The sequence below is a fragment of the Zonotrichia leucophrys genome, chromosome 3 (genome assembly GCF_028769735.1).
Source record: "Zonotrichia leucophrys gambelii isolate GWCS_2022_RI chromosome 3, RI_Zleu_2.0, whole genome shotgun sequence".
Lineage (NCBI taxonomy): Eukaryota > Metazoa > Chordata > Aves > Passeriformes > Passerellidae > Zonotrichia > Zonotrichia leucophrys.
Window position 1 is genome coordinate 22,502,917 of NC_088172.1, and position 24,491 is coordinate 22,527,407.

Below are 24,491 nucleotides of genomic sequence, written 5' to 3' on the forward strand. Positions count from 1 at the left end.
CCTTATCCTTAACATGCCTAAAGTAAACAAGACTGAAATTTTCAGATAGCATAGAAAAGAGTAGTTTCATTAAATGTTTTTTTTTATACAGTAACATGGTTTAGATGATATAAATACCAGCTAGAAGAAAGCCTAGAATGAAAGAACTCCAGTTTCTGTGAGACTTAAAGTGAGCTACTTGAGCTCACAAGTCAGATCTCTTGCTCTCATCATCATGTCCTGCTACTTTTATTTTCTTTATTGCTTAACAGGTTTCTTATTTGAGATATTCTTAGTGAAAAGAACTTTGGTGTGAGTGTGAATCTTGTAATAATAATACTTTTCACCCTGAACTCCGGTAACAAATAAATGTTAATGGTAGAGTCCTGATGTAATGTTCTCAAAAACTGACTGATAATGCTTGGGTAAGCTCTTTTTGAGGGAATACATTGCTCTTCTGCCTGGTTTAACCAAAAAAGTCTCTTATAGAATTAATAGGGGGAAAGAGTTGAGATCAGTCCTATCCCTTGATACTTTTTTCCAATTAAGGCAGTGGATAACTTTATTTAAAAAATTATTCAATGACTATTCAGCATTTTTATTCTCATGAGATACTGCGCAAACATTAATTAAACCCCACCAATGCCAGAAACCTCCCTCAGAAATTCTAAACCTATTTTACAAACAAGGACCTGGAGCCAGAGATCTTTCAGAGAGATCACAACTTGAAGCTCCTCAGGACAATGAGAGTCTAGAATAATGAATGGCCCTGCAGGTAGAGCTGCCTCAAAGAACATCATCCTGATTCTGTCTTGACTTAGGGCAGTTTATTTTACGTCCTTTCTCTGTTTTCTTCAGGGATGAAGGTCTCTAGCAGTCTGTCAGATTGAGGCTGTTCATACAAAATTATGACATAGTCATTGGGTTATGTATACACAGAAAAGAAGCGAGCCCATTTCCATAGTCCAAGGATTAGAGTATCCACCCAGAATCATATTTCTCTCCAATGAATAATTAACTTTATGCATGTGCAACAGCAAGAAAAAGTGAAGACTGAGAAAGATGTTTGCAGTTTTTTCACTTATTCTATATATAAGATTCATTGATTTGAACACAAATCTGCTAGTGACAGAACACAACACTGGGGCAAAGACAGAAAGACATGTCCTGTCCATCTGTAGAGGGGTAGCACATTAGCATAGCTGTAACTGCAGAGCTTGTCTACACAGAATATAACTAACTAACTAACTAACTAACTAACTAACTAACTAACTGCTTTTCTAAAAGTCTTACCAATTTCAGTGATTCTCTCTAGGGGAGAAGGGGATATATTTTTACATTATGTTTTTACATTATCATATGTTTTTACATTACTGATGCTATCCAGTCCACTTACTTTGACCACCTCCAGTTTGGTGACTTAGTCCTTTTAGGAAGACAGGATTTTCATCCAAAAAGATTAAAGCCACCCACCTCTTCCCATGTATTATCTAGCAATCTTTGGTGCTTACTTTCAGAGGACGGTAGAAAGGACAAAATTTAGGAGCAAGGATGGATTTTTCCTTGCTTGTTGCATATTTTTTTTAGTCACTTGGCCATAAATAGTTGAAATATTGGAAAGCAGCCTAATTTCTTTGCAGTCTAGTTGTTATTTGTTGTTCTTATTGCTGTTTTGCTTTCCTGTTTCTTGTTTCTGACTAATCCCCCATCTTCTTCCTAGTCAGAGTTCTGGATGATTGGGCAGTTAGAATATATCTTTGTGTTAATCTTTGACTATCTATTTTGTATGAGGGTCCTTGCTCCTATAGACACCTGACATTTAATATTATTGACTTGTACATCATTTGCGCTGGATCCAGAAATCCTGCAGTTCTTTCTCAAACAAATGGGAAGGAGAACAATTGTGACATTCTTCTAAAGCATTACTTATCTCACTCTTCATTAAGCTTCTAAAGTAGGCCAAACCTGCTATGTCCTAGAAAATTCTATCGCTCTCCATTGACTCTAAAAGAAGTCCTGAGATCTACAGTTTAGACATCTACATCTGACATAGTTTCCAACTCTCAGATGAGATGAATTCTAACCCAGGCCATCTGAACTTCTTCCTGTGTGCTGAGAAATGGGACAACAGGGTGAAAAAACTCCAAATGTACAAGAAGGCTTAGAGACTTGCTCATTTCATGACTCCTCCATAGGATCCACTTGTGAGATTCCTAGGAAGTCTCATGTTAAATGATATCTTCCCTTTTACACCACTTTGATTAAGGCAGAAACTGACTGAGTCTTCTGCAGTCTTTTCCATAACACTTTCTTCTGTCTAATCTTTGGAGTGTATCCTGTAGCTTTTTTTCACTTGTTTTGAAATGTTAAGTGAATAAACAAGTCCAGTACAGAAATTTTTACGTTGAACAATTATGACACTCACTGATTTGAGTGTAACTGAGTGGCAACACTACTTGAATCCTCTTCTAAGAGATTGGCTAAACGTAAAGACACAGCCTGTCTGAATTCATGCTCCTTGTTTTAACTGCTTGGGTAGTTTTCCTTAACAGAGCAACTATAATTTATCTTCCTAGCAGTGGGTAATAATACAGTCAGGGCAAGAGTTTATAATATTCTTGTCAACTACAACAATATTCTAATAACAAAAAATAAACTGTTGCAATATATTAACATGAGCATATGCACAAAAAGAAAAATTACTTTACGCTGACTTCTGAAATGTAAGTAAGCTCATGTTGAATAAAGGCAGCTTTAACTAGCAAACACATAAAAACCACTTCCCATATTGCTTTTCTAAAAATAACCACATGGAGTAATTGCATATAAGTCAAAATTTTGACAGATTTCACATAAACCAGTGACAATCTGGGTATGAAATTCCAGGAACAGAAACTCAATTTTTCACAAACTAAATGTATAAAACCAAAGCCAGCGGGACATTTTAGTACTAGCTGTGTAAGACAGAAGTATCAAGACTTCACTCATTGGCTTTAAGAGTTTCTGATTTCTTCTTGCTTCTGTTATTTTTTCAGATTGAAAAGGTAACATTGAAAACTCCATCTGCATTTAGGATGCTCTCTCAAGAGTAAGACAAAAAGACAAAAGAAGGAAGGTCGGCAATTTCCTTGAACACCTTCTTTTGGATTCTCAGTTGCCTGAGTGTTACTCAAATCTGATGATTTTCCTGTGCATTCTCTGACCTGATACAGCAGGTGAGAAATGCCCAGAAGGGTTGAGTGAGGTTTTGGCCACTGTCAGTGGTGGCTCTGTGGGGTGAGGCTGCGGCGCAGAGCAGCCCCGTGCCCGGCCCGCGCAGGCGGTACCGGGTGTCTGCGGGATGGATTCTGTACCTAGCTCCTCCTCTGGCGTCCCTGGAAAACTGAAGCTCGACTTGAGCAGATCGCCACCCTCTTCTTCTGAAAAGACAGAAACAAAGTAGCTATTTAATAACTCTGGTATTTTTCTACATCCAGACACAACTCTCCACTAGTTTTTAAATCCACTCAGTGACCCCTATTACCATTCAGGACCTCTGTTAATGTTAAACTGCTGTGCTGCTATTACCTGCAGAATTTATCCCTTTGCCATTTTTTCAAGTTTTCATCTATTATTAATATTAGCAATTATTATTATTTTAATTTTTCTAGGCAAATTCAAATCACTAATATAACACAATATTCATAAATGCATTTTTTGTAACATCCTTTACATTGTTCTTTCCAGTTTTTCTTAGTTATGTTAAATTGTATTGACTTTTAGCCATCATGTAATTGTTCCAGAAGAATCCTTATTGTTGGTCCTCCAGTTGCACCTCTAGCACTTACCACACATGATTCTTAGGCAACTTTTATTACCTTTTCATACACAAACTTTCAATTCTGCCATTGTGAATTACGATAATGTTGTGATGACTTTTTTCCTAACATTTCCTTTTTTTCACTAACATTTACTTTTTTTCCAGAGATAACTTCTGTAATTATGAAAGAATATTTAAACTTGGATGATATGTTTATGATGTATGAATGCAGAAACCACCTGAGTGGCACCAGAGTGCAGCTCTGAGCTACCCTGGCTAATGTCCCTTTCAGAGCTGCAGTTTGTTGCCTCTGCATCACCCTCTTGTCATTCTGACACATAAACTAATTTTGGAGCAGGCACCTAGTCTAGATATTTCTGTAATGGAGCTGCAAATGGAAAACTGGGTCAATAATGATTCCATGAGATGCAAGATTTGATTCAGAATTCGTACATTATGATACAAAATATGTCAGTAATATGTTTCATTATTTACCCAATACTACATTTTTAATTCTTTTTATGTTTTTCCCTATTCTCCATATTTGCTGGTGTCTCAGGTGGGTGGTAATTACTGAGTACACACAGCCTTCCACTGTCCTCTTATCATACCTCAGAAGAACTGGGAGCAGCTCTTGAAAGAAAGTTAAAATCAGGTATTGCAGACCATGTTCTTGTGGTGCACAGCCAAGGACTGATGACTTCCAAATAACTCACATCAGTTCATGCTATCATACCCTCACGCAGACAGTTCTGTAAGGTCAAACCAGCTCAGACTTTTCTTCAGAGTACCTCAATAAGACCAGCTGGTTTTCTGGTGTGGCTTACAGTAGACACACAACTTTGCCTGCTTCAATGCTCCATTTAACAAACACATGCATTTTGCATATTTTTTTAATTACACTTTTTATTTGTACTCAAATTTTTTCCCAATTATCTCACAGCAAGGAAAATGAGTGAATACACTCATGTGGATCTCTCAAGCAATTGTTCTGAGGTTTTGACAATTTCTGAGGTTAAGAATGTCTAATTGATAACAATGAGTTGTATAGGACAGATACTGCATAGAAAATTAGTTCCAAGGATGTTAAGAGTGTTGGATAAGCTGAGCTGTCAAATAAACATCCTGTTTATAAACTCAATTGTTAAATAAACTCAGTCTGCTAAAATACAGCCTACAAGAGATCTCAGTAAGTGATGGATGAAAAGTCATACACAATTTAAAAAATGACTGGCATATGAATTTAAATTAAACTTCATTTGGAGAGGTAATGGACAACTCTAATTAAATAAAAGCACAAATTAGGCAGTTTCCATGGAGACTTTGCTCACATGATCTGCCTATATTGTGTAACTCATATGCTTATCCTCTAATGTGGCTGCACAGAAAGCAGTTATAAGTAATGAAAGTTGTAACAAAAATATTCTGAAGGATCCTTTACATTCTTGTAAGTAAGTAGGAGATCTTACTGCTAATTTCATAATAAAGAAGATAGTTTAATATTTTTGAAAAATATATTAATTGATTCCAAAGGTCTATCACATCATTCAGAAACATACAGAATGAATGCATAACATTATTTTCCCTTGCAAGGAAACAGCATCATAAAACAAATCTGCCAAAAACTAGACTAAGATGCTAGGAGTAGGCTAATTAAGACTAAACATTTGTGGATGTGAAGTGTTTGAGGAAAAAGAAAAAAAGAAAAAAAAAGAAAAAAATTATTTCCCAAAATTAAAGGGAAAGGTCATGCAATGAGATCCGTAAGTCAGATTCTGACTTTGCTGTAAGCGTTTCTGTGCAAATTCGGACAATCCACTTAATCTTTTTCTGTCTCAATTTCCCATTAGAATTAGGATTAAAATGAATTTCTTTCTTGTAGCTGTACTACATTTGTTAATGTCAGTGAGCCTGTTGTCCAGAAAAACCTACAGAGAGCACAGAGATAAAATGTCCTTCCTGCAGAAAAGTTACATTCTGTTATAAATTGGGTCAATTGCAGGTATTTCAAAGGAACTTAGAATTTCTTTGTCATTCCCTTAGGTTTATGAATCTGTATGAGGGGTATGAGTAGGTATTAGTGATTAGTTTACTTCTTAATTATAAGGACTTCTTATTTATTTATATTTTATCACTATACATATTCACATCACTATTTCATTTTTTCCATTGTCTTTTCAAAAGGCTTTTGTCATTTCAGCCATTGAAAGGATTCAATTTTTGTGTTCTGCACTTATGAAGCAAAAATTATTCTAGAGTCCTGGGGGCTCTTGCAGTATTACACAGATAATCTTTGTATGAGATTAAACTGTACTCCAAACTCATATTATTCATTCAGCAAAGACATACATGGCCTTTGTTTCCTCAGTTTAAATTTTTCCTAGAAATTGCCATTTTTATTATTGACCATAAAAATGAAAAGCATGGCCTTCATTCATGAATACTCAGCATTCATGAACACTTCATTTCTCATAGTAAAGGAGTCAGACAGGTCATCACAGCATTCTGGCTCATGCTGAAATGCAAGTGTCAGAAATGAGTGCATTCATCTCATGCCATTCACCTTCTCTGTCTCATAGATAAACAGGCCCTCAGCTTGCCCTTTGCTACCTACTGCTGGAACATTCTACACCAGTGGACATAGAAGAAAGTCGTGTTCTTAGCAAGGAATGCTTCAATGGGCAATGAATTGCAAACAAAGAGATTATGAAAATCGGATGATTTACAATATAAGTGTTTTAACTATGTATGGAACACAGTTCACACACAAGGGACACATCAATATACAAACTACTGCATCACAAACAGGTCTAAACAGAAAACAAGACTCTTGCTCTGAACTTGAAACTAAAACATAGCAGGAAAATCTCCACTCTCAACAGGGCTCAAAAGCATTGACAAAAAATTAAATGCTCTAAAAATGCAGAGACATTTGCTTCTTTGAAAGCTCAATGTATAGTAAAATGACGCTGTGATCTGCATAAGTAGGAGAGCAAAACCTATCACTTACATGTAGTATCTCATTTTCCTTTTTAAATATGTGATGTATCTGTCATTCATTCCAGTTCAACACTGCACAGATGACACTCAAAACTGTGATAGGAACTTGTCACAGCTGAGGTTCTCCAGACTTAAGCTTGGAAACGTCAGGAGATATTGCTGAGTTGGAACCAGCTTGACACATCCAGGCAGCTCATTCAACCCTGAAGCTACTGCATGTACAGTGGGAAATGACACAGAGCAGTGCCCAAGGTCAGGCTGGCGTGGCACAGCTTTTGTCCCCCGTGCAGCTGGATGTCTGCCAGGAGTGTGGCCTGGCTTGTGTTGCTCCATACCCTGCTAAGGAGATGCTCTCTAGGGAAGCACTGCTTGGCATGGGCCAAATCTGGTCAAGGGTATGTGCTGTGACAGGGATGAATAATCACTTTGCCCACTCTTTAATTTTGTCATCTCAGCTTTAACCTCTGTCTACTCTCTGAACCTGATCTATCAGTTTAAATTCTCTTTCTTCACCTGCAAAGACTTGCCTCTTTGTTGGACCTCATTTTTCATGCATTCATTCTACCCTTAATAACCAGGCAAGCTGTTTCCATCTCTTAATTGTACTTTTATAACCTATCCATCCACAAAACAGGCCCCAATGTCAGTGGACCTGTTGCTCACATACTTTAAAAGGTTCAGTTCAGCAAGACTTAATCAATCAACAGCCTTCTCCATCACAATATAAGAGGAAGACTGAACTAGAACTGATTGATACTGAACTTTGGATCACAGGATTTTGATTTATTTATTGTTGGCCTGCTCTGGACCTCACATCAATTTTTTTCACTATGTGCTTTCCTTTCAGCCTGCAAGCTCCCTATGGCAGTTGTTTATTTAGTTTCTATAAAATGCCTGGTATTATAAGTCTGGCAACAAATGAGAGAAAACACAGCCCTAAAAGTGTCTGAATGAAAGTGCAGCTGGAATTTCATTCAATCACATAATGAGAGAATGTGTCACTAGAGGATGAATATGGGACACTCACTACATCACTCCATAATCTGAGAAAACAAAATCCCCTCTCCCAGACTAGGGAAACTTCAAGATCTAGAAGAGAAATCTCCTGTACCTCAAGTCCTGCTAGGAAATCTAAGCATTTCTTGCAAGTGGCCTTTCACCCTGGCCAAAGACATCCCCAGAGTGCTCAGTGCATCTCATGAGAACAGGGAATTGAGAACTGGTCATAATCTCAGGGAAACAACCAAATGTCTGCATGCCTGGGGGATGTTATGGACCCTTCATCCCTCCTGACAGCTAACTGGATTGATTTGGACCTTCCCCAAGAGGCAAAAACAACTTCCAGAGAACCGATTCCTTTCCTCACCCAATCCAGAGGTTACATGCAATCTTTATCACATCTATAAAGCAAACTAGGCATGGTGAAGGCTCCTCCTCTGGCCATGAGGCCAGCTGGCATGCTCTAGCCATATGTTCAAGAACAGGTTGGATCCATCCAAACTGTGATGGGGAATGATCCCTTGTCCATGCTAATTCCCTGGTAAAGACTGGGAATTATTTGGGACAGAGAAAATTAGTTGGCCAAGTGTAAAATTAAGACAGGGACCTGTCTGAGCAGCATTGCAAGTAATCAAATTCCTATTTGTTGGGCATTGTCTTGGCACTGTTTAATTTGCTACAGATGCAGCCCAGGTGGCAGTATTGTCAAATACAATATTCCCATGCATTGTTCTCATAGCATGCTGATAAGCAACAAACACACAGGACAGCAGGGCTGGGAAAAACTCTGATTGAAATGAAAACTAAAGCTGATAGTGGAAGATTTAGGGTTACTGGGGTTTTCCTTTGCAAGAGGGCTGCGTGAAAAGTATTAACAGTAAGAGGAAGTCGTTTAATTAAGTTGCTTTTTCTTTTCTCATCACAGCCTCCTTTTTTCTTGTTATTTTTCACACACACACACACACACACACACACACACACACAGAGAAATGTTCCTGATGAATTCAGCAAAGAACTTTTAACTACAGTATGCTGGCTCAAGAACTGGCCCAAAAGGATATTGCTAGAAACAGGGCAAATACATAGATTGCCTAAAATACCTTTCCAACTTCCTGCAAACAGCACTTAAAGGACTTTCTGAGGAAGAAGTTTAATCTAGACTATCATTTTTACCAGCCATCAATGGGTCTATCCTCCATGGATTTATCTAATCTTCTCTGAGCCCATTTGTACTGATAGCCTCTACTGCATCCTGTGCCAATGCACCTCACAATCTAATTATGCTTTATTTGAAAAAGAATTTCCTTTTTGTTTGTTTATCAGGATGCCTGATAATTAAATTAGGCGCCTCTAGATCTTTGGTTGTGAAAAATAATGGATCATTGAGCCCTACTCACTATGTCTATATAATTTATAATTGTGTAGAGCATATCCCTCCCTTAGTCCTCCCTTCTCCAAACCAAAGAATCAATCTGCTTAGTATTTTATTATGGCAAAGCTATTCTAAAGCTTTCACTATCCTTTTCATTCTCCTCTGTACATTTTTATTTCTCTGCAATACCATTTTCAGATGCAGCAGCCGGAAATTCAAATGGCTTTACAGTATGTTTTTTTTTGTTTTGTTTTTTTTTTTTTTTTTACTGTGGTGTGGTTTTCTGCTTTTTCTTCTTCTATTTTATTTTTTAATATTTTCATCTGCCCTTTTCATAACTCAGAGAATTCATTAGTCATATTAAGCTGTGCCCAAGAGACACAATTTGTTTGGCTTTCCAAACACAAACATACTTCTCTTATATATTACACTAATAAATATTGAAGAATTCCAGCCTTTTACTTAGCTCAGTTTACTGAGCAAAAAAAAACCACCCTTCACATCCCCTGAAAATCAGGACTGAGGAATTCCTGTTCTCTTCTTTGTTCTCTTGCTTTCATCCAGCCCTTCCCCTTTTATATAGTATGGTTCCAGACAGCAGGACTATGAAATCAGGCATCAGTTTTTGGAGGCACACAGCCTAATAAATCAGGGAGAGGAAACTGGCTGTGTCCCCCAGATCCTCTCATGTAAAAAGGATAAAATAAAATATACTGCAGGGGACCACAGAAGCTGTCAGGGATCATCTTGCTCTTGGCACAGTAACTCCTATCTCCCAGCTTTTGGCATCTGAAAATCATCCACAAAACACAGGTTGCCTTAGCAATATTGTGGTGATCACCCTGAAAGGCTTTGGTTCCCTAGAGCAGCCTGTCCTAAGCCAGCCAGGGTCATTTTGCTCGTAGGAAGGTTTTCTAAGCTGCCTTACCCCTTTTACCCCAGAGATCTGCAAGTTCCCCTTCCCTTCCTCACTTAAAGCAATAAATGCAAAAATGTGTTGGATGTTGCTGCGAATTCTTAAAGTAGAGTGACTTTTCAGTCATTCTAACACTTAAATGAATAATTCAGTTAAATAACTCAATCTTTTTATATCAAAATTAACAAGTGACTGCAAGCGAAAAAAGAGTAACTCAGTGATAAGACATTGTGTTCAAACTTGGCTCTGTATGATGCGCTTCAAACAGTCTATGAAATTCCTAAAAGTTCTTTCTTCCTGGATTTTTCGTGGCTGAATGACTATGTCAAGCCCTGAAAAAGCCATTTACCCTTTATTGTTTTTCAGGATCTGTGAGAGGAATCCCAGATATTCTATAATAAAAAGTGGGAATATTTAAAAAATAAAGTCTCATTATTGTAAGTTATAACCCACATCCTGTGAACCGAGATTTTATGGATACCCTAGAAAAATCTTTAGTTATCCCTATAACTCTTCAGAATCCATTATGTTTCTTTACTCAGGTAAACTGCAACAATTGCCTTTGGTACACTTTCATCCTCCACCCACTGTGCCAGCTCTTGGAAGGACTCCCAGCTACCTCACAGCGGACAATTAAGGAGGGCCAAGAAGTCTACCTTGGACCTTGGCAGAGAGGAAAAATAGGAAATGCATGTCAGGAACACAGAAGGATTTTGCACAGCTGTGAAGGCTTAACTATCCTGTCACAGAAGTAAAATGCTCACCAAGTCTATCAAAATACCTGCAGAAATTATGTAGAAACACTATTAATAGAGAGTCAAAAGTGAGGAAGAATGCCAGAGCAAAGTGTAGGACAGTCCAGTAGTGAGAGAGGAATATACAAGTCAGAAAACTTGACTTACACCTGTCCTAAAAATACATAAAAATTGTCCCTGAATTGCACTGGTTTGTGAAGAGGAAACAGGATATTTGTCTTACTGGATGAGTGTAGTTATTTAGCAATCTTTTTTTCTGCATATGCACGGAAATGAAAAGTCCTTTAGAAAAAATGAATTGTAGATGAAATTAGCCTTTTCAATATATTTCAAAATCACTTTTAGAAAAGGCATTTCTTTAAGATTTTCCTTAAAAATGACTGAAGTCTCTAATAGTAAATTATGTTTGACAGAATATGGGTTTTGTAACCTTTCCATTGTCAGGTTAAAATAAGATATTCTCACATTATATTTTGCTTTACTTTTTGGTAAAAACCACAACCAGATATACTGCAACTATTACTAGTAGGTCATGGCATTCTGATTTTACAGATTCATTTTATGGTGGGGCAAAAGGTCTGAAAAATGTCCCTGTCTTTCAAATGTTCAATAAATAAGATATTTTAACATTAAAGAACAACTGCATTTGTTCCATTGATGTACCACGGTAGGAAACATTTAGTATGGAAAACCTTTGACCCCAATGGGATGAGAGGGCAAAGTCATCAGTTCTACTGGAAACTGAAATTAGCTATTAGTATCTGCAGCTGTGAAATCCCTCAATGAGGCTTTTGACATTAGATGATGAAGCTCTCTATAACTGGAGACAGGATGTGCATATGTTTTTCTCTATGTGCAAGGTTGAAAGAGAGCAGAGGGAGGGCTCAAATATATTCAATTCCTACACAAGAGAATTTTGGTGAGGATTTCTGTGAACACTTAAATTCTGGGATAGTAAGATTGACAGCTAGTGGGGTTTTTTTATTTAGCAAATATGATTACATATTATATAATATGCAGCTTCCTTTTGGCAATTTGAGCAGATATGAAATGCAGTACCTATAAACGAGCCCTTTTTCCTCTCTCAAAAATAGCAATAACCAGGACAAGATTTCTTCCTAGAAAGAATCATGGGTCTGGTGCAGCTGTAGCAGGCAAAGACTGATGAATCAGGATGCCTCATTTCTCTGCCCTGTGTTTCCATCATCCTGTGAGTGCTGCTGAAGTTATGCTCAGTGGCTCAGATTTAATGCATTTTCCAGCAACTGGTTATTAGTTCCTTCCCCACCATCCCTATGCAATTGCAATGTGAGGCTTGCTCTCTCATCTATTTCCCTTCATCTCCCTCATCTTTCCCTTGTCCTGCATCCCTCTCTTTTCCATCTCCTTCAGAGACATGCTTTATTTTTTCTTCTTTTTTCCTTTTAATTCTCTCCCATCAGTCTTTCTTTTTTTTTTTTTTTAATTGTCTTCTTCCATCCACAGTCCTAATACTCCTGAGGTCCAAGTAATATGGCACAGGTTGAAGGTCACCTGAAGATTTTGTGCATGATGCATGTATAATCCCAACTATGTGCTGTACTGAGTTATTTGCACTACCAGGTCTTTAATGGAGCATTGCAAATATTTAGGAAAACCAGAGAAATTTTCCTCTTTCCCATAACAATTTTCAGCTACAAATTATAAAATCACAGCTTAGAAATAACTTAAAATTAATAAAATTGTCAACTGATAATCTAAAATGAAAGAAACATCTATATTTTCAAATTAATTTTGTATAGTTTTATCCTTTTCCACATGTTAAAAGAGATGTCAGGCAGCACATCTTCAAGGCAGAAAACCGAAACTTCTAAAAATATCAAAATAGGGTGCTTTAACATTTGAAAATCTCTTTTTTCCCCCTGCATTTTTATTTTAAGAATGAATTTGTTCGGAACTGACTCATAAACAGTTTCAGGAAGGTTGTGCTTTACAAAGAAAAGGGTTTTGCCAAGTACCTCACCACAGAGAGATTTCTCACTAATGCATTTGTTTAACACTCTGCACAGTGGATGAAACCCTCCTTGGGTCCTCTCTAGTTGCTCTAGAAGTAGTGCAATATATAGCAGATATTTCTGTGGTTGTTTGGGATACACAGACACACTGACTCATTACATTTTAAAACCAATTACAATGTGCCTGAGGTGAACCTTTCTGTTTGTTGGTTGTGACATTCAATTACAACCTGTGCCACTGCTGGGTTATTTGGATTTTCCTTATGACACAAACAGAAATGAAGTTGAAGGAGAATCAATTCTCCATGTGGCCAGTGAAAATGGAAAGCAAAATGATCAGCTGTCCATTGCAGGATGGGCAGAATCAATAGTTAGGATGTTGCAAAGGTATACAGGTGCTTGCCAGTTCCTAATCTTAAAGTTCACCGTACTGATCTCATCAAGAGACAATTTTTTCATTTAATTTCTGAAGGATAGGCTTTTCACTGAAGCACCTGAGGAGCTTGGGCACCTTTGTCTTCTTCCCCTCGGTGGCGAGGAGTGGACAGCTCTAGGCTGATCCCTGTCCAGCCCATTTCTCCAGGGACTAAGGAAAGTGCTAGATTGCCAGGCTCATCACCTCCAGTCCTCAAATGAGGGCCTAAAGCAAAATGAAATTAATCCAGACTGTCATGATGACTTAAAAAGGAGCTGAGAAACTGAACACAAATATTTGCTCTCAGCAGAGATGCTATTTGTTCAGGTCACCTCACTAGCTGTGGTTGTGTTTGTAGCTGTTTTGCTGGCAGAGGTACAACCTATATTTCTTCCACATTTAAGTCCGGCTAATCCTGCTTGAACCACAAAGTAAAATAGTTTCCAGACCTTGTTCACTGCAAGGATTTGTCTTTGAGGTCTGTGTGTGTGGGCAAATACCCACGCAGAGCCAAGGTCACTGACATTATGCACATGGACTCTTTCTACCCCCATATCTGCAAGGCACTAAAGGTGCTTTGCACAGATGTTCACCTGGCCTTTTCCTGCCCTGGCAATGATACATGGTCAGGAATACATCCAACTTGCTCTTTGGAAGAACTCACACAACTGAAAAATTTAATAACAACAACAAAAGGTTTAATAATATCAGCTTAGATACTTGATCAGATTTGCTTGATTTAATCTGTTTAAGAATATCAGCTCTGCTGAAGTACCCATCCATCTGCCTGTGAGGTAAGTGAAATCAGTTAAACGATAGCCTGTAAGGTAAAAGTACCTGGAATTAGATAATATCTCCAATAGCACAGTGCAAAGAAGTTCAGTTACCAAGGGTCAGGAGACATATGGGGACTTAATAAAGTACTGCAACACACTAGTGTGGCAGGGCCCTCACTTTGATCAGTTCATCGCAGACACAAATATATTGGAAACTAGCAAATCATTCCCTTTACAGTTATATTTGGGCAGTTTCAGTACCTTGAACACAGGTACACATCATCTAATTACAATCCATTTTTACCACAGTCTTACTCCAATAGCTGTTTGGGATGCCCCTGAACATTTGCTGGGATGTTACATATAGTCATGCAGTATTTCAGCCATGGCTGTATTTTCAAGGGAAGGAGGAGAAAGGCTTATATAAGGGTCTTCAAGCTCACATTACAAATGGAAACCAAATGATTACTATTAGGCTCATTTTGCTTCTCCATATCTTTGTTTATTCAAGGCCATAAATAGGGGCACCAGAAAGACCAGAAGCCTAAACTGGAATATTGAGACTTCAGTTTCTGATGCAATGCGCAAATCAAGCCCAGACTGGTAGTGACAAACTCCTTGGCTGAAAACAAATTAGTGAATTCTGTCAATTCCCACAAGAGAGGCGTGCCATGATGGCAAAACTTTCATCTCTGTTGTCTCACAATGAAAGGGCAAGAGGAATAAAATAACCTGTCAGCTTCCTACCCCATCAGAGTCAAGTCACATCAGCAAGACAGTACTGGAATCTGGCCTCCATGTACCCATTATTCAGCCATGCAACTGTATGTAGTTCCTATGCTGTCATTCTGGTAGCTCTTAAGGACACTTGCAAATTTAAAGAATGCAAAGACGGTTTTGTTCTATGGAAAACCATGAGTAAGGCCTCCACAATTTTAGTAATTTGGTCTCTCAGTAATGAGATTTAAAATGAGTTTAAATCAGTGCTTAATTTCTGCTCTTTCAGGACAATGGCAGTGATTAGTAGTAATGTTTGACTTCCACTTCCATTTTTTTAATGCAGCTGTAATACTGTCTGCTTTTGGCTGCTGCTTTAATGATTACTAATGACTTTATTTTGAAAGTAATATTACTTTCTGTATTCATTCTCCGGCCTCTGAGCAAAAAGATAATTTGAGTCAAATTATGCAGTCTCTTCATGCAAGACCTTCCATTGGTTTAACTTTATTTGGAGTCAGTCCAAGGGAATATGGCAAAGGCACTGAAAGCACACCATGTATCTACAGGTGGCAGAAAGAATATGACTGTGTGAAAGTGGCAGATAAAAACAAATAAGCAGAGATGCCATACTGACAAGAAACATATATCAATTACTTTCTAGCCATCAGAACCAGCACTAAAAGCATTTAATGGGTTAAATTTCACTGTTGCACCCTCAGTTCTTACATGTAGAATCATCTCCCATGACATCCATGCCGACAATCACCTATGGCAGCACTGATGGCTCTGCTCTGTGCAGTCTCTTAATTAAAATGTAACCTCTGAGCATGCCTTATTTATGCATCCCTTCCTTTTGGATTTCCTGAGGAAGTTTTCTTGACTTACTCCTTGATGGATAAGTACATTTTTGGATGAGAGTGTTGTTGGGTGTTTTGTTTTTGTTTTTGTTTCTTTTTTTCAATTTTTCCCATTCTTAGAAAATATCAACTCCTTGACGCCTAAATTTCTTTGCAAGAATGTATCAATTTTTATGAAGATTTCCTCTTCCAGTCAAAGAGAAAAGGAGGAAATCTTGGAAGAACTTGCTAATTTTGACACTGATTCAGCATAGAAGAAGCAGCTGTCAGCTGTTACTTTATCTGGGTCAGATTTGTTAGAAAACAAGTCCCTCACTTTGATCAAGGACAAAAAGTGTCTTGGTGTTTCTGACTTGATATTTTCTAGGTTTTTTTATTGGACTTATTTAAAATAATTTAAATGGTTACATGTTTGTTAAGACAGAGGGAGAAGGAGTCACCATGCCAAAAAACAAGTAATGTCAAGTAGAATAGAAAAAAGCAGAAAAACATGTTTGAGTTTCTCATATTGCCACTCCACTAGTGGTCATACACCTCTTCAGCCACTCAAAAAAAAAAAAAAAAAAAAGGAGGAAGGAAAAAGCAAACATAAAAGTTTCAGTTTCTGCTGGGTCTGTTAGGGCTGAAGCTGGCCTTCTTCCTGTCAGCCCAATGAAGGAGGAAGAGGAAGGATGTTTTTGGTTATGGCAATAACCACAATATGTGGTTATGGATTTGTCTTTCAAGTCATTGCTGTGGTTGCTGACCCCTGGTTTCTAAGGAATGCCCACACACCTGCTTATAGGAAGTAGTGAATGAATCCTCTGTTTGGTTCCAGGTACAGCTCTTACTTTCTTTATTAACTGTAATCATATTTGTCCATGAGTCTTTTCACCTTCCTTCTATTTTCTTCCCATCCCATGGCAGAGGCAAGGAGGAAGCAGTAGTGTGGGCATTTGGCTGCTGGCTGAGGCCTGCCCATCACCCAGTTTTGCTGCAGTCCTGAAAACTCACAATCCTGACAAGTCCTGTGATAGTGAAACACTGTTTTCTGTTCAATTCTCCAAATGTTTTGGAGAATATTTGAATATCCTCCACAGTTCATTTGAAATTAGTAACATTTGCACCACCTAAATTGTTGACTTAGTGAACAGTTGGAATCGATGATGTTAGAAGCCTTTCCAACATCAATTATTGCATTTTGAAGGTGATTCCACAAAAGGGAGGAAAAAGGGTTTTTTCCCCCCCACAGAACCTCTTTTAAAGTTTTTGGATTTATGAACAAAAGGGGAATTACCAGTGACTAAAACTTACTGCCTTTGAAAGATATAGAACATGATATATTTTGTTGAAATGCTTTCACTGACACAAAATCCCGTAATGTTATGCTCAAACACCCTCTCCCCCACCCTGAATTTTACTACATCATTGAGGCAGTGAGAGCAGGGCCTCCTGTGCTATCCTGTGCTCACTCCAGTAGTTTTCCATCTCCTACATGCTGATGTGTGCTTATTCATCTTCAGTCCTCTGTTCTCACACCCATAAACACACTTGCTCAAGATCATATGCCTTATTAAGAATCATTACAGCACATGAAACTTTAATCTGGCTAGAAATCACCAGTTGCTAAGCAATAGCAAGTCAGGCCTTCACCACCAAGAATAGACCCCGGTAAAAACTTCCCTGAAGCCTGAGCAACGGCAGCCTTGTTGCCATCAGAGCTGGAGCCAAACACATCAGCCCATCTGCTGAGCTAATTAAGGGAAATCACACTTGATGGCAGGATAAATATGTCCATGGATAATGTTGTCCAGAGCAGCATGACAGGGTTTCCTTCACAATTCATTAAGTTATACTACTCGTGTTCTGGACACATGGATCCAGCGCTGGGCAGAGCCAGGGGACTGTAAAATATCCCTAGCTGTTCTATCAAGTTTAGTTTCTCCAAGGAAAACAGCTTTCTTCTTCTCAATTCCAATCAAAAGTTGTAAATACCTCCATTAAAAAACTTCCAGAGAACTAGCATGATATCTGCAAATCAGTGCTCAATCTGTGTCATAGTAATTTCTCCTCTTATTTGTTCATCTTGTAATTAAAGATTATAAATACTATTCTCCTAAATTTACAAAATCTCGTTGCCGCATTGCTCAGCTCATGGTTTTCTAATGCTACAATGCTAGATTTAACATATAAGTAATGAAATAAGTAATTAATACTAGATTATTACGGTCATTCCTAGTAATATGATAGTATTAGTATTTCTAATACTTATTAGAAGAATTGTTTTACTGAAATCAGTTCACGAAAAATGTCCACAATCTGGGACAGCAAAGCCCTCAATGTAAGGACACCTGGAAACTCTGCACCCATAGAATTTTTCATCCTGATCTTTTATTTTTTTTAAGAACTAATGGCTTCAGGGATGAAAAATGCAACATAATAAAAGCAACAAAGAAACAAATCTTTGTGTGCCCTAGGTAGGAAGACACAGATGTCTCTTGCTTAGGTAATGATTCATTTAACTGGCAAATAAATATTGTGACAATATACACATAAGCCTTCTGAAAACAGACTCTCTAATCTACCACTACAGTACATAATAATAGTAATAATAGTAAAAAAAATGGGTACACAAATGGAATGGCAACTTAGGACTGCACTGTCTGTACATATTGAATTTAAAAATCATCATTAATTGGCATATATATCTATTTCCATTACAGAAATAAGATTTCCCTGGAGATGCATCTAAGTATACAGAACATATGAAGGTATGAGTAAAAGTAATTTCAATGTTCCAGTCCATACTTTATAAAAATTCTGTAGTTTTTTTTATTCTTCTGTTTCAATTATGTCATGTTCTAAACTCAGTGAAAGTTTTAAATGTGGACACTGATGCTTCCTTTGGATGTTTCCACTATTCTTGCCTTTTTTCTATCCATTTGAACATAATTAGGAGGAATATTATACATCTACAGAAAGAACAACATCAAGCTGGAAAATGAAACTTCCTTGTATCATGATTCATCAGATAACCAGACAAACATTTTATAGGTATAGTGGTAGAAGCCTACTGCCTGCTTTCCAAGTGCAAACTGGAAAAATCTTTACCCAGCATACTAAGCAGGAGTTTATAAGGGATTACTAGAATGCCCTTCCTATCTGAAATGTTTAAGATATCACACTGTAGGTTATATTTGACTCCCTGATCTTAACAGCCTTTTTCACAATTAACAGCATTTTTTCTGTCTTTCCCACGACTAGTCCAAACAATTTTAGCCAACAATATATCTATTCTATTGTTTGTAAATCATATTAATAAATTATATATTTTGTTGAATCTTCTCCTTTTTCTATGGATGTGAAGTAAAAAACTAGAGACAGAAGATAATTCTAGAATCCTTCAGGATCCCAACTTTATGTCCAGCCTTCTTTTATTGCTGGAATTCCACTTCATGTACCATCTCTCTAATTTCCTTCTTCAGTAATTTTTTAACCTATTTTTTTTCCTATGGCTCCAGATTATACTTGGTACTTTCCTTATGAAGTTGATTTTTTTTTCATTGTGTGCCCAAAAGTCACCTCTACATGAAATAATAGGCTCTATAATAGCCTTGTATGTCTCAAGCTTGGCTTTTATTAGTATTTCAAAGCTGTCAATTATCTGCTGAGAAAAGCAACAGGCATTCTTACTTTGTACTTGTGCTGTTCCTTAATTAATTTTCTTATTAAATTGCAAGTAATTAACATTCTCTGGCATTTCAAGTGCATTTTTTTTATATCAGAGATTATTTATCTAAATACGTTCAAGGTTTTATCATTCACTATCAATGCTGCAATTTTTCTTTCCATTAATCTTACAGCTATTTATTTTATTCCAAATGAATATTCCAAATGAATGGATGGATCAATATCCCCTAAAATTCACTGTGTTTATTATAACACCTGCTTATTCATATACCACAGGTGAGAAAAATGTTAATACTTCTGATTTTTTGAAGTGGGTGAAGGCCAACATTTGTTTGAAAAGCCTTTAAAAAATAGAAGATAGGAGGTAAATGACAGTTCATGAACAGATGAGAAAGAAATAGTTCATACCAATCAAGCACTCCCAAAAAGAAAAGCCTTTATGGGAAAACCAAAGGAAATCTTGTTAACATGAATGCTGCTCAGAAAATATCCAGCATTTTCTGGCTCCTGTTCCCTGGAGTCAAGACATTTTATGAAGATATTTTGATCACAACAAAGCTTCACATAGCTCAGCAATGGAAATGAATTCATTCTCCCTTGGAACACTCCCTCAGTTCTCTAGGAGCATGGCTGCAGCCCAGAGGCCTGGCTGAGCAGCACTTTTAGCTCTGAGACAGTCTTGTCATGGGAAGTGCCCAATATGGCAGCATACTTTTAGCTGAAGAATTCAAAATTTAGAAGGTTTTATATTGAACTAGAATTTAAAAGAATTACAATATCCTTCATGAAGTGAATTTATTCCTAGATGCAGTTACAGCTTTTACATCTCAAAAAAAAAAAGTATTCTGTTGGAATGAAAGAAAAAGGAAGGAAAAGCAGCTCCTGAGGGAAAAAAACCAACCAACCAAACTAGATTTTGTCTGAAAGGAAACAGAAAGGTGTATAAGTAGAAAAAGAAATTTCAGAATGATGTTGAATACAAATAAGGATGTCTTTTAAAAGGAGCTAATACAAGTCTAGCTAATTCCTGGGTTGCTACTCCACAGAATCTGATGGTTGGTAACTCGGTGTTTGCATGAGACATCAATGCAAAGTTTTACCTCTTCACTCTGAATAATCACTCAATATAATCAATCTTCACTCTAAATATTTTTTTCTCCATTATTTTTAAATTTCAGGTATCTTTTAGCATCACTATTGTGCCTGGTATATAAAACCCCACTTTTGATCAAAATCAACCTGTCATTTTTCAATTGCCAACAGCTTTTTGTGAAATTGATGTGAATTTTGGTGAATCTGTGTGGGTTCCAAAGGGCTAACACTCACTTTTTTTTTTCTGCTTTTAATTATTAGCAATAAAAACATAATTTAGTTTACTACATGGCTGGAGTCCTGAAACTTCTGTCTTCAAATGACAAATGTCTTGCTTTGTCTAGGCAAAGTCAACCTTGTGAGAAAAACAAAACAAAATAAAGCCCAGAAGACAGCTGTTCAAAAGGTAAAAATTTGCTTAAGTTGTTTTCCAAGTAAAAAATCCATGGAAAAGTATATTATGAAGATAATAGTCTGCATGAGAAAGAACTCAGCAGACAAATAATAGGTTTTTTCTCTTATTGCATTCTTAGATTCCAGAGTAGTTTTCAGAGTATCCCTAAATCTGAATCAGTACCTGTTTCTGCTATAACAAAATGCTTACATCCAACTTTTTGTCACTGTGCATCAAATTTAAAATCTAAATTAGATTAAATATGCTCAGTTCACAAGACTTTTTTATTCCTTTCCCTTTTTTCTCTTTTCCTTACTAGTCTGGCATTTTCATTGATAATTTTTCATGATTCATACAGACTACACTTTACTAAAAAACCTGGAACTTGTCTTTTGCTTTGCTGACCATCTTTTGACCTTCTCCTTTTTTGCTTTTCTAAAGGTGGTATGTTTGCAGTACATAGCATCTCCATGCCGTGCAAATATGACCAGATGTCAGATTTGGCATGTTAGCTCTCTATCGTTAACAGTAACATGAGCAAGTCAAAGTACAAAGTCTTACAGGAAAAAAAAAAGTTAAAAAACCATCATAAAAATGCCTTTATTCATGATGAGTAGTTCCTTCATTCCTAAAAACAAATATGAGTTGATGACAATGACCAAATGCATGGAAAGGATGGACAGGAGTCAAACACAACAAAGCCTGAGTCTGAAACACATAGAAAATGTTAAGACTCAAGTTGTGCATGGCTGAGAAATCAGAAGGCTGAAAAAGATGTTCTCTAGTTTTTTCCCAGCCCATGGGCTATAGATTGGACACCAGAAAGTTGCAGAAAAAAATTTAACTCTTATCAGGCAAAAATGAGGGGGAGATTCACACATTTTTTTAAAGGAAATCGCCTGTTTACAAATAGTCAGAGTGGAAAAGCTACACAATTCCCTTTTTAAAGATTTTAATTTCACAGAACTGCTTTTGAGCATGCAGAAGGAGCACATCTGAAGTGTGGAATAATTAGTGAAAGGAAAAACAATGCATAGAAATTGTGAAGCATTGCTTTTATAGGTGAATGTCAAGGGGATAAAGTGTTAAGCAGCAACAGGATGCATTTTGCTGAATTAAATGAAGTGTCTGCATGTCAAGATTAAGAATAAAGTGATATTTTTACCTTAGCTTTTCTCTGAAGGTCTGTGCTGTCCTTTCTGCTGCTAGACCGTAATGGGAAATTTGACCTTTCAAATCCTTTTCCCTAAATTTCTTGTGATAAATATTTCATTTCATACACAAAATGGAATTCAATATCCTATTTTCAATTTTCAAGAGACAAGTTAGTACCATTGGCCATGCTTTCCTGTGCATCTTGAGGCTCTCATGCCCTGGCCTTTCAAAGGGCCTTTCAAAGATGAATTAAAATTCATAATTACAGTTAACTTTCTGGAAAAAAAAAAAAAAGGTAAAAGAATGGTGAAGTGGCAGCATCTGGGCAAATGGGAGAAAGCTGTGAATAAGGAACTTTGGGTCCTAATTACTGGTTTTGCTGCTGGTTTGATTTGAAACCTTGGGCAAGAGGCAGTCTTTCTGCCTCAGCTATTCAGTCTCCATAATGTGAAATACAGCTGTACTCTTCAAAGACAGCTCATGAGTTTCTATTTCTGAGTTTATTCAGGTCTTCCTTGCCAAAGTGGCAACAATGGCCCACTGAAAGCTGTGCTGAGCTGGAGTGGGATGGGCAATGCTCAGGGAAGGGCTGTGTGTCCATCCACCAGCTCACTGCAGCTGCTTGTTGTCTGTTCAGGACCATGGCATCAGCTGCTCCCACAGACTGAGACATTTCATTTTCCTTACACATCCTCTGGTCTCTGTTTGCCCCTCTCCAGCTTGCAGTCTCATAAATACAATGATTTAAAATATTATGGTTATAAACTCTAATGCCAAGCCACTGCTAGTTCCAAACTGGCCTAATTTTTATGTCCCAGCTCCTGAAGCACACATTCTAGGCATCCCAGCATACTGTGACAGCTCATTGAAAACAACTAGGGACAGAAACATAAATCCTGTTAAATTACTTCTAATACAGAACTTTATTTCACCAGTATGTTGCTATTTATAGATCAGAATAACTGGATGGATAATTTCAAAGCAGAAAGAGATAATAGGCATTGCACAATGTCGACTAGATTCAGCACACAGATGCCAAAATCTGGTGGTGGGTGCAACACTTCAGCAATTCTTGAAGAAAAAGGTAATGTGCAAGGCAAAAAAATAATGTAAAAAGGAAAAAAATCTGCTTTTAATTTAATCAAAATAATTTCAAGAGAATGTTTAAGACAAGTATTAAAGAAAAACATTGCTATTTACCTAATCCATATTTTACTACCAAATCTAGTGAGAGGTTTTCCTTGGACTGAGCTATCTGCATAAGACCATTCGACTTCCATTTTTTCTTTTGTCCACTGTCACAATTTAAGTTTGCACTGAGTCGACAATGACAGAGATTTCTAACACACAGAGTTAACTGTATTATTTCTACAGTAAAAAACAACAAAAAGAAATGTGACTTGTGAGTGCATTCAAATTCAGTACAAAAAGACATCTGTTACCTCTAAAAGCTAGTAGGCATGGCACTATAGAATAAAAATCTCAGATTTCACTGTTCTGTGAGACACATTTTTTTGGGAGGGGTGGAAAATAACCAAACATAAATGTATTGTTATCTTCTATTTACATGTAAGATTCACTCACATTTAGACCATATTTAACATAATCATTATACATTCTTTTGTTAGTCCTACACTACACTACCATCCTGCTCAAGGCAGTATCTAAATTCTGTTTCCATGGCACCATTTACCTTTCCATGCCACTTATTTGTGTTCATTACTAGAAAATCCCAGGAAATGTTGCATTGCTGTACCAATAACTCAGTTATCATGAGCTGTGTAAGGAAGATGTAACAAAGCAATATGTGCCTTATTTCTTGATTTCTTGGATTGGTGTTAGCGGATTTTTTTCCTTCATCTGTAACCAAACTGCTATATTTTATTCACAGCACCGTAACACTCTTTCAGTCCAGGCTGATCATGCTGGATTCAAAGGAAAAGCCTGCAAGTTATATAGATGAGAAGTACTACTCACAAGCTATAAGTACACTAATAAATTAAACAATGCTCAGGAATGTCCCCAGGCTCTGGTTTGTAGTCAGATGTGGATAAATTGGATAGATTGCTCTGCATGTTTTTACCTCGTGCCACCCAGCATAAAACCCCACAGTTTCAGCAGTGGTGTGAGTCAGAATGTTGCAGGGAGATGAAGAGATCCCTGCCATTTCCAACAGAGACTTTTCATGCTCACATTCATGTGCACAGCCATGTTTTGGAGGCTGACAGATTTACTAACAAAAAGCAGTTCAGGTCATGCCACATGGTTTCATTGCCTGGCACTATTCCAGGATGTGTTTCTACATGTAGATACAGCACCTACCCCACGCAGGAATGTTAAGGGCAAAACAGCTTTTACAGCCATCTCATCATGCTGTATCAAAGTCAACAATTTCTAAACATCTGGCTATAATTTGTTATGCTTTTATTAAGATATTATAGGTGAGATTTAATTCATCCATCATAGTTACATATTAATGAAGGTGTCTACATATATGCTAAGCATCTGAGCTGCCACATACTCAAAGATTTATTAAATATAGTCAGTGGATTTTGTATGGTGAGCTGAGGGCCCACTGATGAGATCTTTACTGACTGTC

The 24,491-nt window shown here is 37.2% G+C and overlaps 1 protein-coding gene across 13 annotated transcripts in view; it reads right to left on the reverse strand.

The window, feature by feature from the left end:
- DLGAP2 (DLG associated protein 2) overlaps positions 1–24,491 on the reverse strand; it is a 453,971-nt gene that overhangs the window by 97,993 nt on the left and 331,487 nt on the right. For 9 of the 13 annotated variants that reach the window (XM_064707634.1, XM_064707623.1, XM_064707621.1 and 6 more), the window contains one exon: positions 3,333–3,398. The exons of the other annotated variants lie outside the window; for them this stretch is intronic. In XM_064707634.1, coding sequence (XP_064563704.1) covers positions 3,333–3,398 — 66 coding nt within the window. The remainder of the gene's footprint in view (positions 1–3,332; positions 3,399–24,491) is intronic. 13 annotated transcript variants of the gene reach the window in all.